The sequence below is a fragment of the Mustela lutreola genome, chromosome 7, assembly GCF_030435805.1.
Source record: "Mustela lutreola isolate mMusLut2 chromosome 7, mMusLut2.pri, whole genome shotgun sequence".
NCBI classification, from domain to species: Eukaryota; Metazoa; Chordata; class Mammalia; order Carnivora; family Mustelidae; genus Mustela; species Mustela lutreola.
In genome coordinates, this window is record NC_081296.1 from 46,565,238 (window position 1) to 46,577,261 (window position 12,024).

The window sequence follows — 12,024 nt, forward strand, 5'->3', positions numbered from 1 at the left end:
AGAATTAAGTGGTTTACTCTGTTGTAAGTTCAGATAACTTTTTTCCCCTTATATATAACCCCTGATAATTTTTCCCATGGACTCAGGAATCTTGGAATGGCAAAAAGGTGTGTGCTGGTCAAACCCTACTTTCCCAACAGCTTCCAAAAGGCCAAGGCAATCAGAAGAAGGAGAGGCAGAGAAGTGACAGTCTCCCCTGAGAATCATTGCCTCATCCATAGACATTCCATCGTTTCTGACTTTTCACTAGTATTGCAACAAACACTGCACTGGCCGGCTAGGCCCGCCAGGCTCGCCTTCACAAAGTGCCACAGACTGCATGGCTGACCGCCAGAAATGGACTGTCTTCTAGCTGTGGAAGCCAGTCTTTCCAGTCTGCTGCACGCGGGTAAGGTTGGTTCCTTCTGAGGGCTGTGAGGGAAGCACATCTGTGCCAGGCCCCTCTCCTTGGCTAGCGATGGCTGTCCCTTCGTGTTCTCTTGCCTGTGGCCATCCATGTCCAAATGACCCCTTTTTATTGGAACACCAGTTATACTGGATTGGGGCCCGCCCTAATGACTTCATTTTCTGTAAAAATGCTCTATTTCCAAATAAGGTCCTATTGTGGGGTACTTGGGGTTCGGGGTTCAACATCTTTGAGGGGATAGGGAGGTCCAATTCAACTTATAGAAAATGTCACAAAACAACAGGTGGTTCATTGGTTCCTTTATTTATTTAGGAGGTAGCGGGAGAGACAGGGGACAGAGGAAAAATTACCTATAGGGCAAGGGTTGAGGAAGGTTTTGCAGGGGCTGGGCCAGAAAGCAGTAACACTGATTCTATAGTTGAAAAGGAGTAGTGCACACTTGTAAGTACCTGGTGGGAGTCTGGTAATAAAACCTACTTTATGAATAAGTACAGTGGAATACTACTTAGTACATTCATACATGTTTCTACCATCTTCAGATTTTTATATACAGTATATGATCTGTTTTTTATAAATGTACAGCTTGAAAAAAAAGAGATCCTTCTTATAATAGGTACAGCATTAAACACAAAACCAACATGGGCCAGCCACATTCCAACTGAAGACCCAGAGAAAGCAAGGCCAACAGCCCAGCCCCTAGCCCCTGCTCAGCCTGGCAGCCGGATGGTCCCGGTGAAGCGTAACCCAGCACCCTCTGCACCCGTGGGCTCCAAGGCCATGCCGGCCCTCGGCGTCTGCACCGGAAGTGCCCGCTCCCGCCAAGCCCAGCCTGCAGAGGGCAGGTCCTCCCTGAGGGAAAGTGGCAGAGAGGAATGTGTGTGTCAGGGAAGGAAAAGAGGGATGGAAGCAATGTGCTCTCTGACTAAAGGCACTTGTCAGCGGCCGCCTACAGCCGTTCCCTGGGCCTGGGAAGCCAGCGGGTGCTGTTCCGACAGAGCCAACAAGGTCTGAGCGGACCTTGCCTGTCCTCTCACCAGGTTTAAATACAATAAATAAATCTTAGTGGGTGGCTGTTTTGCCCTCCTGGGCTCCTATGAATAGGGCCACCTTTTAGGATCGTTTATGGAGTGACACTCCCTGTCCCCAACCCAGCATATCATTGTCCTCCATGGGGAAGGTGCCAGAAAAAGGAAGCAATTGCTCGCTATGGATCAGAAGGAGAACCCCAAAACGTCCCCTTCCCTGTCTGGAGCACCTTCACTCCAGTGACGTCAGAGTCTCTGTGCACCTCAGATCTTGGTCACATAGTTGTTGGGGAACAGGCCCTGCTTGCCTCGTAGTCGACCTGTCCACCAGCCAGAAGGATCTGCAGGAGACAGAGATGGCGAGAGTGAGGGTGAGCAAGGTAGGTCTGCCTGGGCCAAACACGCCCCGCTCCTGTGGGTGGGTGCAGCATGTGGGGAAAGGTGGTTTGGCTCCCTCCATCTGCGTTCTTTGTCCTTTTTATTTATTTTTAAAGATTTTATTTATCTGAGCAAGAGAGAGCGAGAAGTGGAGGGACAGGGAGAAGCGGACTCTCCACTGGACAGGGGGCCCAACGTGGGGCTCCAACCCAGGATCCCGAGATCGTGACCTGAGCTGAAGGCACCCACTTAACTGACTGAGCCACCCAGGGGCCCCTTTTATTTTCTCTTAAATGAACGAGTCTGTTGTAAAAAGTAACCCCTCCCCCACAGCAGACACAGACCACTCAGGGTCCTCTTTGAGCAAGAACCTGCTGCTCCCACGTGTGAGGCTTTGCTAACAGCGTCCCGCTCTCAGCCCTCCAGGACTGCCGGGCCTCTGAGATGAGGCTGACGGCTCCCCTTGGGGTGCAGGCACGCTGAGCCTAGTCGGGGACCAGCATAGGGCCCTCAGTCCTGCCTCCCCACTTTTCTCCACACAGGGCTACTCCCCCATCAGACCTTTCCCACTCCTTCCTCCAGCGCGGAATGTTTCTGAAGAACCTGATCTGCAACGCCTCCCACCTTAATCCCAGGCCCTCCACCAGGTGTAGGTATGTGGTCTACATTCTCTCAGACCCTCTTCTGTGACTATAACCACACACACACTCATTTTAAACAGAAACAGGCCACTCTATCTTATTATTCTGCATCTTGCTTTTTAATACTATTTAACAGGTATTGTCTTTCCACGTCCACATCTCATTTTTAAACAGCTGCATTATACCAAGATTTATAGATCCGTTTCCTGACTGATGGACACTCTTTTTCCACTACTGATGGAATCAGTGTCCCTACCTATATCTTTATGTCTGTGTGCAAGCAGGTCTACAGGAGAGATTCCTGGCTCAAAGAACATAGACCTTTTATTCTTAGGACAATAAAACATTGTTCTAATAGGTAATACTCTATTACCTATTGGTTCAGTTGGTTAAGTGTCTGACTTTTGATTTTGGCTCAGATCATGATATTTCATTTACCTATTTTCGATCTCTAATTCATCTGGTATTTGCTTTATGTATGAGGTAGAGCCCTAACTTTATTTTCTTTTCAGAATGAAAAGTCATTGTCTCTCCTTTCTCTTGATTTCAAATGCCACATTTATCCTAGATTAAACACCTGTATATACATGGGTCTGTTTCTGGATTCTATTCTGTCCTATTTTCCTGTACTCACACTGCACTGCACCCATTACAGTGACAATTTATAGCATTTTCTGAGAAACTTCTAGGACTCGACATTTTCCACAAATATGTAATTGTTTTGATTAAACCCCAAATATGTGTTATTTCTAGAAAAATCTGAAATATTTAGAAATGAAAAGAAAGCAATACTCAAAACTCAACACTTAAGGAGACCACCTATGAATACATGAATATATACATATACTCAGATAGCCATCTGTTTTATATTTTTACAAAAATGAGACGATAGTCCACAGTCTATAACCTTTTTCCTTTTTCCCATGAACAGTTTTTCCATTTCAGTAAGTATACCGCACTACTGCATCATGATCTCTAACAAAAATGTCATCAAAGTTCACTGAAGGGATAGAGCAAAGCTTATTTAGCCAATCTTTGTTACTGGGTAACTGGTCATTTCCACTATTTTTGCCGAACAAAGCTGGTGATAAAAACGGTTTTGTGTTTACTAAGCATTTATTTCAACCTTTATTTGGACTCTGACACCTTCTAGAAAGGATACTAAATGGCTAAAATATTGAAACCTATAGCAAACTAGGTGGCTCAGGGAGGTCAAAATAATGCCCAGAAGCCATTTAGAAGGAGGTCAGTCCAGGCACCTAAATCTCCTGACTGAGCTCCTGTGATGAGGGAATGGCTTAAAAACACCATTCCTGGACCTGTCCTTGGCCACCTCTTCCTGGAGGCTAAACTTAACCAAGGCCACTTCACGCAGGCTGTCCTTGCTCTGCTTGTAACGGACGGCTCCTCACTGTCCTCAGTCCTCCTGAGCCCGTCCTTCAGAGTCCTCCACCAACAGGCTGCGCCCAGCTTCACGTGGTCTCCTGTGACATCCCCGAGGGATCCTGCCACAGTTGAGCATCGGTTCCTTTTCCTAAAATGACCTGCTCTTTCCAGCCTCTCTGGCTCTCTGTCTCTCCCCTTTCCTCACCACAAATGCCATTTCCTTCACGGTGCTTTTTTAACATCCTAAATCTGCCATTACCTTTTTCCTTTAAAGATGTATTTATTTGCTTTGGAGCAGGGTAGGGGCAAAGGGAGAGGGAGAGAGAAGCCCAAGCAGATTTCCCTCTGTGCAGGGAGTCTGCCACGGGACTCAATCCTACAACCCTGAGATCATGACCTGAGCCAAAATCAACACACTCAACCAACTGTCCTACCCAGGTACCCCGGAGTTATCTTTTTGAAAAACTTCCATAAGCTAGTGTTTGGTCATATGTATATTATATTCTAGATTATCAGCTCAACCAAATTAATGAAGCATTCAGCCAAGCCCACAGACTACTTTTATAATAGATGTTCCAGGTTGCCTCCCTGGCTTCCATTCCATCTACTTTCCATATGAGGAGGCCATCAAGTTTGGGTGGGATAGTCCTAACTCCCGTTTCCTACAGAAGTCCCTGCCATGCCTAACCTACTACAGGTACAGCCCTTGTCTTGCTACAGAGATTCAGGAATGGGCACACGACCAATTTGGTCTAATCAGAGTGAAACCTAGGGCTTTTGTCCAATGGCTAAGAGAAGTTTCAGAGATAAAGCAGATTCTGGACATAGTTTGATATTGCTGGAATTGATGCAGCCATTTTGCTGCCATGAGGGAAAACAGCCAAGAAGGGAGCAAATACAAAGAAGGTGGAGCTGAAAGAAATATTTAAAGAAAAAAAAATTTGGAGCCTTGATCAAACTGAGCCTGAAGCTGAGCCTTTTGCTCCAAGTTTCAGTTAGAATAGTCTATAAATTCCCTTCGTGTTTAAACTAGTTCTTATAGCAATGTGACCAGATGTTCTTCAGGAGGCTGTTCCAGCCAGCCAGCCAACCATGCACTTACCTTCTTTGATAATATCGATAATGTCATTGGCATTGAAGCTGAGTTCATCTGTGTCCTGAGCATCATAGGCATAGAGAGCCTTGCACTGTGGCACCTGAGGCTTAGGCTTGGGCTGGGGCTTAGGTCTGCCCCCAGCTGGGGGAGGCCGACTGCTCGTTTGTCTCCGGACACTGTGGAGAGAGTGCAGGCAGGTAAGAGATGGGAGCTAACAGAAGGTACCACTGTGTGCTGGTCTGGAGCACAGAGCCAGCACTGGCCAGAAGTTCAAATCCACTTCAAGCCACCAGAAGATACGCCAATTCCCAAGATTTCTCTGAGAATAAAAATACTGCCCCCAACTTTGGAGAAAGAACTCTTGTCAGGGCCCCAGAAGCCTGCAGGTACCTTTCCTCAACAGCAATCCTTCTCAGAATCAACCACCACCCTGCATTCTGTATTAATAATTCTGCTTTTGTGTTTTTATCATACACACAAGTATTCCTAAACAGTACACATGGTTTTTGCCTGTTTAACTGGATAAAAGGAATCATGTTCTCTCTTTTTTTTTTTTTTAGACCGGCGGGGGGAAGGGGGACAGGGAGGGGCAGAGGGAAAGAGAATCTTAAGCAGGCTCCATGCCCAGTGCAAAACCTGACGCAGAGCTCGATCTCACGACCCTGAGATCATGACCTGAGCCGAAATCACGAGTCCGATGCGTAACCGACTGAGCCACCCTGGCGCCGCTGAAAGGAAACCCATTCTACCACCACTCGCTCTATATTGAACACACTGGCCATGCGTTCTCAGGGCCTCAACCTCTTCCACAGCATAAATATGTCACCATTTACTTTTCCAGTTCCCTGTCAATGGTCATTTGGGATGATTTCAGGTTCTAGTACCGTGAAAAATAACAATAAAAACAAAAGCGCTGCTTTGAATACTCCTGCCCTGCTGGTGAGGCTCTGCGGCGGGGGGGGTGGGGGGGGGTGGGGGTGGGGGGTGGGGAGCAGGGCTGGGTAGGCAAGTACCATGGGCTGTGGGGCAGCATCCGGGCCTCTGCCCGCTGGATGCCGGGAGCACCTTCCCTTCCTCGTGGCCTTCACAAAGCCATGTCCGGCACTAGCACCCTCACCTGCATCTTCTAGCTTTGAACGGAAGGAGGGCACGGACTGCGTGGAGCACTGGGTGTCCTATGCAAACGATGAATTAGGGACACACATCAAAAACTGATAACGGACTGTCTGGTGACTAACAAACAAAAATGAAAACGTATTCTTTCTAGGCACTATACCGCCCCAGCTGCCCTTCATACATTGTCTCAAAGGCAAAGCGCTATATAGCTCGAGATCCTTAATCTGAAACAACTCTTTGTTAAATATGTTCATACAAGGCATTTAGAATAAAAAGTAGCAAATGTTTTCTTTCCCACTTTGCCTGAGGACGAAACCAGGAAAAGCCCACATTCATTTGCTCACAAAACAAACATAAATTGATGATTTCTTCTCTGAGAAACTGGGCTGTACTCAACTCAGTGGGGCTGGCTGTTCAGCCTGGCCAGGTGTGTTCTTACCTGTGGCAGGAAGGAGGAGAAGGGAGAGTCTTTCTCTACCGCAACCTGAGTTGTGAAGGGGAAAAGCACACCCACTCTGACCTGTGCTCTCAGCAGGCCAGGGCTGCTGTTCACTGAGGTCCCTTGATAACAGATGCTCACTGGGGGCTGATGAGGTTAGATCATGGGTATCTGGGTGTGTGTGTGGGGGGGGTGGTCCTGGCTGCCAGCTGGGTGGGGTAGGACTGCTTCTATCAGGGGTGGGCTTTTAGGGGGCTGCCTAGGGCTCCCTGTGTGGGTGGGGAGCAAACCCCAAGGTTACTCGGGCTCTACTCTTAGGTCAACCACTGTCCCCACCTACCACCAAACACTTTTCTTTCATCATAGAGGAAAGGCATCTTGTAGATCATTAGCATGACATCATTTCCTCCCTAGTCGATTGGAAATCCCCATTCCCTGCTCGAGAAGTGCTTGCTTCTCTGACAGCTGGCCAGGCAAGCAGGCTTTTAATTAAGCAACACCTATATATTAAGGATGTGTCAGCATCTGGTTAATAAGAGCCATTAGCCTGGATACCAGAAGTCATCTGATTTCCCAGCAACAAGGAAGAGAGGGTGTGGAGGAAGGGTATGCATTACAATACCCTGGGAGAGAGGAAAGCTTCCAGGCTGCTAGTTCTAGGATGTAATGTTGAAAGGATGCATGCATTCTCTCTCCCTCTCTCTCTTTCTCCCACCAAATACTCATAGATGGAGATCTGACCTCTCTCATGTCCAGGGGGAACTTACCAACATTAGTGCAGTTGATGAGGCGTCTAAGCCCAAGAGTATTGGGAGTTAGGTGTAGTCCCAGAGGAAAAGGGGCCAGTGGAGAGAAAAAGGTGGGTGACTGTCTGAAATGTACGACTGTCCTTCCTGCAGCAATCCTGGGCGTCACCCCCTGGCTGCTATACCCAGAACCTCCAGCTTTGACCAAGCCCTGGCAGTTCCTCCTCCCTCATGTCTTTGCTGCCAGCTGCATCCTTCCTGGGCTCCCTGGATATCCCCCAACTCAGTGTCTATTAGCTCACTACACCCTCCACTAAAAATCCTGAGAGCTTCTCCCTGCCCTTGGGAAATAAACCAAGACCCTGCATGGGGCCCAGAAAATCCACCGCCAAGTGTGGCCCCTGCGGGCTTCCAGCCTCAAGTCCTGCCGCAGGCCACACTGGTATCTTCCTACCTTTCTTTACGAGCCCTGGCTGGGGTCGGGACACCTTATTCACGTACTCCTGGCTTATGTCATCTTTAGGGGACCAATGCTTTCCCTCTAAGATTAGGAACAAAACAGGGATGCCAGCTCTCACCACTTCTGTTCTAAACTGCACTGGAAGCTCCGGCCAGAGCAAGTACTCCAGAAAAATAAAAGGCATTCAGACTGGGAAAGAAGTAAAATTACCTCTCTTCACAGATGAGATGATCTTGCATGTAGGAAAAAACCCAAGGAATGCACTAAAAAACTATTACAACCAATAAACAAGTTAAGCAAGATTAGAGAATACAAGGCTGAGGAAACAATTCCATTTACAAAAGGGTAGTCCTATTCATATGAAATATTCAGAGGAAGCTAATCTATAATGAAAGCAAGTAGATTAGTGGTTCCCTAGGGCTGGGGCTGGGGGTTGGGGGAAGGACATTTCTTTCTGGGATGATGAAAATTCTAAAATTAGATTATGATGGGGTGTCTGGCTGGCTCAGTCAGTAGAGCATTGGACTCCTGATCTTGGGGTCATTCGTGTGAGCCCCATGTTGGGTATAGAGTTTACTTAAAAATTCTTTTTTTAAATTAGATTACAATGATGGTTGTATAGATCTGCACCTAAATACTGCTCAATGGTACTTTAAATGGGTCGATTTAAGAATCTATAAATTATATCTCAAAACTACTTAAAGAAAAAACAACAAAGTAAATCACATAGACCCCTTTTTGGCTTGGCGGCTCATTGATACCCAGAGTGACCTCAGCCAGTCTGTCCGCCCCGGGGGCGCTGGATGTCCCAGAAGCAGGGCCGGCTGGCGCAGAGATGGAGGAGAGCAGGACTATTTAAACACCTGCGCAAGCACAGCCACTGCACAGTATTTGGTCCCAAGGCATCAGAGGATCCTTCCTTAGGATAAATCAAAGTAAAACCAACCAAAATAAAAGCTCAGGGGATTCTGGGGGTTTAGAGTCACTTGTAGGCCATTGGCAATAGTGGGCTTGGTTGTCCCAGGCCCTGGCCCATGGCCACCGTGCTTCACCAATCTAAAGCCACCTAGTGATTTAGCCACCTTGCCTAAACAGGGCTCACAGTACCCCATATTTGAGAGCAGGGAGAGTCCAGGCAGCTTTGAGATGAGGTACTGAGTGCTGGGGAGCAGAATGTGGGCTGGGGGGCTGAGTTTGAGGGGGATGGCTGTGGAGGTGGGGGACAGCTTCGCATTTTGCATCAGGGAAGTGTCTGTGTAGACAACCAATCCTGAAGTCACCGTGATCTGGCTCTTCCCCGTTCCAGTGTCCTCTGTGACCAGAAAGGAGCATACAACTGCCCAGTGAGGCAGCCAGTCAGAGCCAAGCCCCTGCAGCCCCATTCTCCCATCTCAGTTTGTTTCCACCCTTCTTGTGTGACTCAGCAAAGGCAGGTCACCTGGGAACCCCTTCCTGCAGCTGTAGGAAGTCAGACCAGCTCGCCTCAGCCGTGGCTGCTCCGGGCAAGACACGGTGCCGGGCATCTTCACAGGTGCTGCTTCAGGGCACCTGCGCACACCTTCCTGGTCCCGGGGGCTGTCCTGCCCCCATGCCTCACCGGGACTGCTCACCCTAACGCTCAGATGCTTTCTAGCACGCTCTCCGCAAACTCCACTGTCAGATGTACGACGGAGCCCAGGACGTCTGTGCCAAAGACGTGACGGCTGCCTCTCCGTTTTACCACAACGTAGAGCCAGAAACGGGTCAGGAGCTACAGCCACTTCCCCTGCTCCGTCTGAGTCTCAGCCTTCAACCCACACAACCCCCTTTGCATCACTAGGTGGCGATCCTGTGTAATCAATAATGAGGAAAGAGAAGGACTACCAGCTGCCAGGACTTGATTAATGAGGCCTTCCAGGGGCCCCGAAGGCCTCCACGTGCAGCCCCGGGTCGAGTGGTCAAAGCCACGAGGAAGGGATCCGGGCCCGCTCACCCAGTGGGCTGGAACGGACTCCGTCTGGCCCAGGAGAGGAGGACGCTACGCATGGCCAATTCTGCAAGTCAGCTCTTAAACGCAGCCATTGTCACAGACAAGAGCGGACACAATGACAATTTTGAATAAATTACAAGCAAGGCAATAAATACTCAAAACTCAACCCTTCCTAATTATTCTCCCACATTTTACCTCTGTCTACGTGCTTGATATTATCAATGTCTGGCTGCTGGAGGATGGCGGGACACTAGTCTCGATGGTGTATGGCTACACATCTCTTCCCAACTCTGGCCCCTTATATTTTTTATTTTTTTTTAAGATTTTATTTATTTATTTAACAGAGAAGCAGGCTCCCTGCTGAGCAGAGAGCCCGATGCGGGGCTTGATTCCAGGACCCTGAGATCATGACCTGAGCCAAAGGCAGAGGCTTTAACCCACTGAGCCACCCAGGTGCCCCAACTCTGGCCCTTTTATCTCCAGAAAGCCACACCAGCACGCTGCTGTCCCCACTCGGTCGTGGTGGCCCGTTCACTGGTCTACACACGTCCTGCCTGAACTGGTTTCGTTAACACACAGGTAGGAGTTAGATTGTTCTGGCACCTCTGGTGTCTTAGGACACGGGCCCTCCTAATAAGCTTTACATGACTGAAGACTGTTACAAAAGCAATTCTTTTTTTTTTTTTTTTTAAGATTTTATTTATTTATTTGACAGAGATCACAAGTAGGCAGAGAGGCAGGCAGAGAGAGAGAGAGAGAGAGGAGGAAGCAGGCTCCCTGCAGAGCAGAGAGCCCAATGTGGGGCTCGATCCCAGGACCCTGGGATCATGACCTGAGCCGAAGGCAGAGGCTTTAACCCACTGAGCCACCCAGGTGCCCCAAAAGCAATTCTTTCATGGGGACCCTGGGGGTTGGGGCAAGAATTCCAGAATCTCCCTAAGTTATTATGCACTCTATACATATTAATGCTGAGTTCTGAAACTCCCCATCACCGAGCCCATTCAGTTTCCTTCTGCGTAACTTCGGTGCAATGTAATCCGGTTTCCCTGCGGCGACTCGACCCATCCTTACCATGTGGGTGTATCTCTTCCCCACGAGGAAAACAAGCACACAGGGAAGGTGAACTACGGCTACTTGCTTTCGCAGCACGTCGTTCTTCGGAGGAGGGCACCAGACCTCGGGCGCAATCCATCCTAAACCACCCCACAAGGTTTCCCGAGTCCTCAAGCGCCTCCCATCCAAGTTGCTGTGCACGCACCGCACCACGGGACAAGCCCCGTGTTCCTGACTGGGGAAGACCGGTGAGGGGGGCCTCTGCCCGGAGACCTCAGGCTGCCGACCCACAGCTGAACCCTTACGGACAGCTGCCCAGTCTCACAAGAGAGCAAAGCCCCGGATGACGTCAGTGAGGACAAGGCTATCTGCAATTGAGTGTTTGTGCCTTTGCTCTCCTCTGGTAAGGCCTGTCACTGCCCGTAGGACGCGAGCTGTCACCGGGAAAGGAGCAAAGGATGTTTAACAAGAACGCCTCCCCCACTCTGGCCCAAAGCCTGCAATGCCTGAGGCTTCCACCCGCATGGAGTCCAGAGATCTGAGTTCCTAAGAGTAAAGCCGCCTTTCAGTCCTGGTAGAACAGGAGTATTTACCGGTAAGACCACAGCACGGGGACAACAGTAATAAAGCCAACACACATCAACTTTCAAGGTGCGCAACACTTGTCGTTTGCAAAGCCCTTACTTCGTCTTCAAGACACCCTGAGGAGTGGGCTTTAACCTGAGATTATTATCCTTACGACACAGGTGAGGACCCCAAGGTGTGGAAAGACGCCATGACAAACAGGAAGGGACACAGCTAGTGATGAGGGAAGCGACTGGTGTGTCCAACGTGTGGCCCAGAGCAGGCATGGGGCTCCGTGAATATCTGATGCCTGAATCCGTGAAGGACGAACACATGAAATCAGGGACCGACACCCAGTCCGTCCCTGTAGCTGTGACTCCTGTGCTCTCTGCACACCGTCAGGCCACCTTCTATGGGCATCTCCGCTGCTCCCACACCTCTGGGGCAGCTGGGTGTACCTAGCTGATCCCAGGGTGAGCTGAGATTAAGCTTTCTAGTATCACCCCTTTGTTCTGCAGATGTGAGATTTATGTCTTGAAATTCCAAGAAGGAAAATAATGGCATTTTATTTCATTGGCTCTTTAAAATATACTCGGTTCCAAAAGGTTGAATCTATAAACATTACTGGAAATGTGGGAATGGATGCCAGGAATTCCTAAGCCTCATGTCTGCCTGGGCCAGGATACGGCTGCTGCTCCTGTAGATTGTGGGTTGAGAAATATTGCTATTGGACACTTGTTGGAAA

At 49.0% G+C, this 12,024-nt stretch overlaps 1 protein-coding gene across 2 annotated transcripts in view; it reads right to left on the reverse strand.

Annotated features, from left to right (window-relative positions):
- Positions 1-688: 688 nt before the first annotated feature.
- Positions 689-12,024, reverse strand: part of MYO1E (myosin IE) — a 194,979-nt gene continuing 183,643 nt past the window's right edge. For both annotated transcript variants that reach the window (XM_059180652.1, XM_059180653.1), the window contains 2 exons: positions 4,939-5,108; positions 689-1,772 (listed from right to left, as the gene is read on the reverse strand). In XM_059180652.1, the coding sequence (XP_059036635.1) occupies positions 1,696-1,772; positions 4,939-5,108 (247 nt within the window). In that variant the 3' untranslated portion in view covers positions 689-1,695. The remainder of the gene's footprint in view (positions 1,773-4,938; positions 5,109-12,024) is intronic.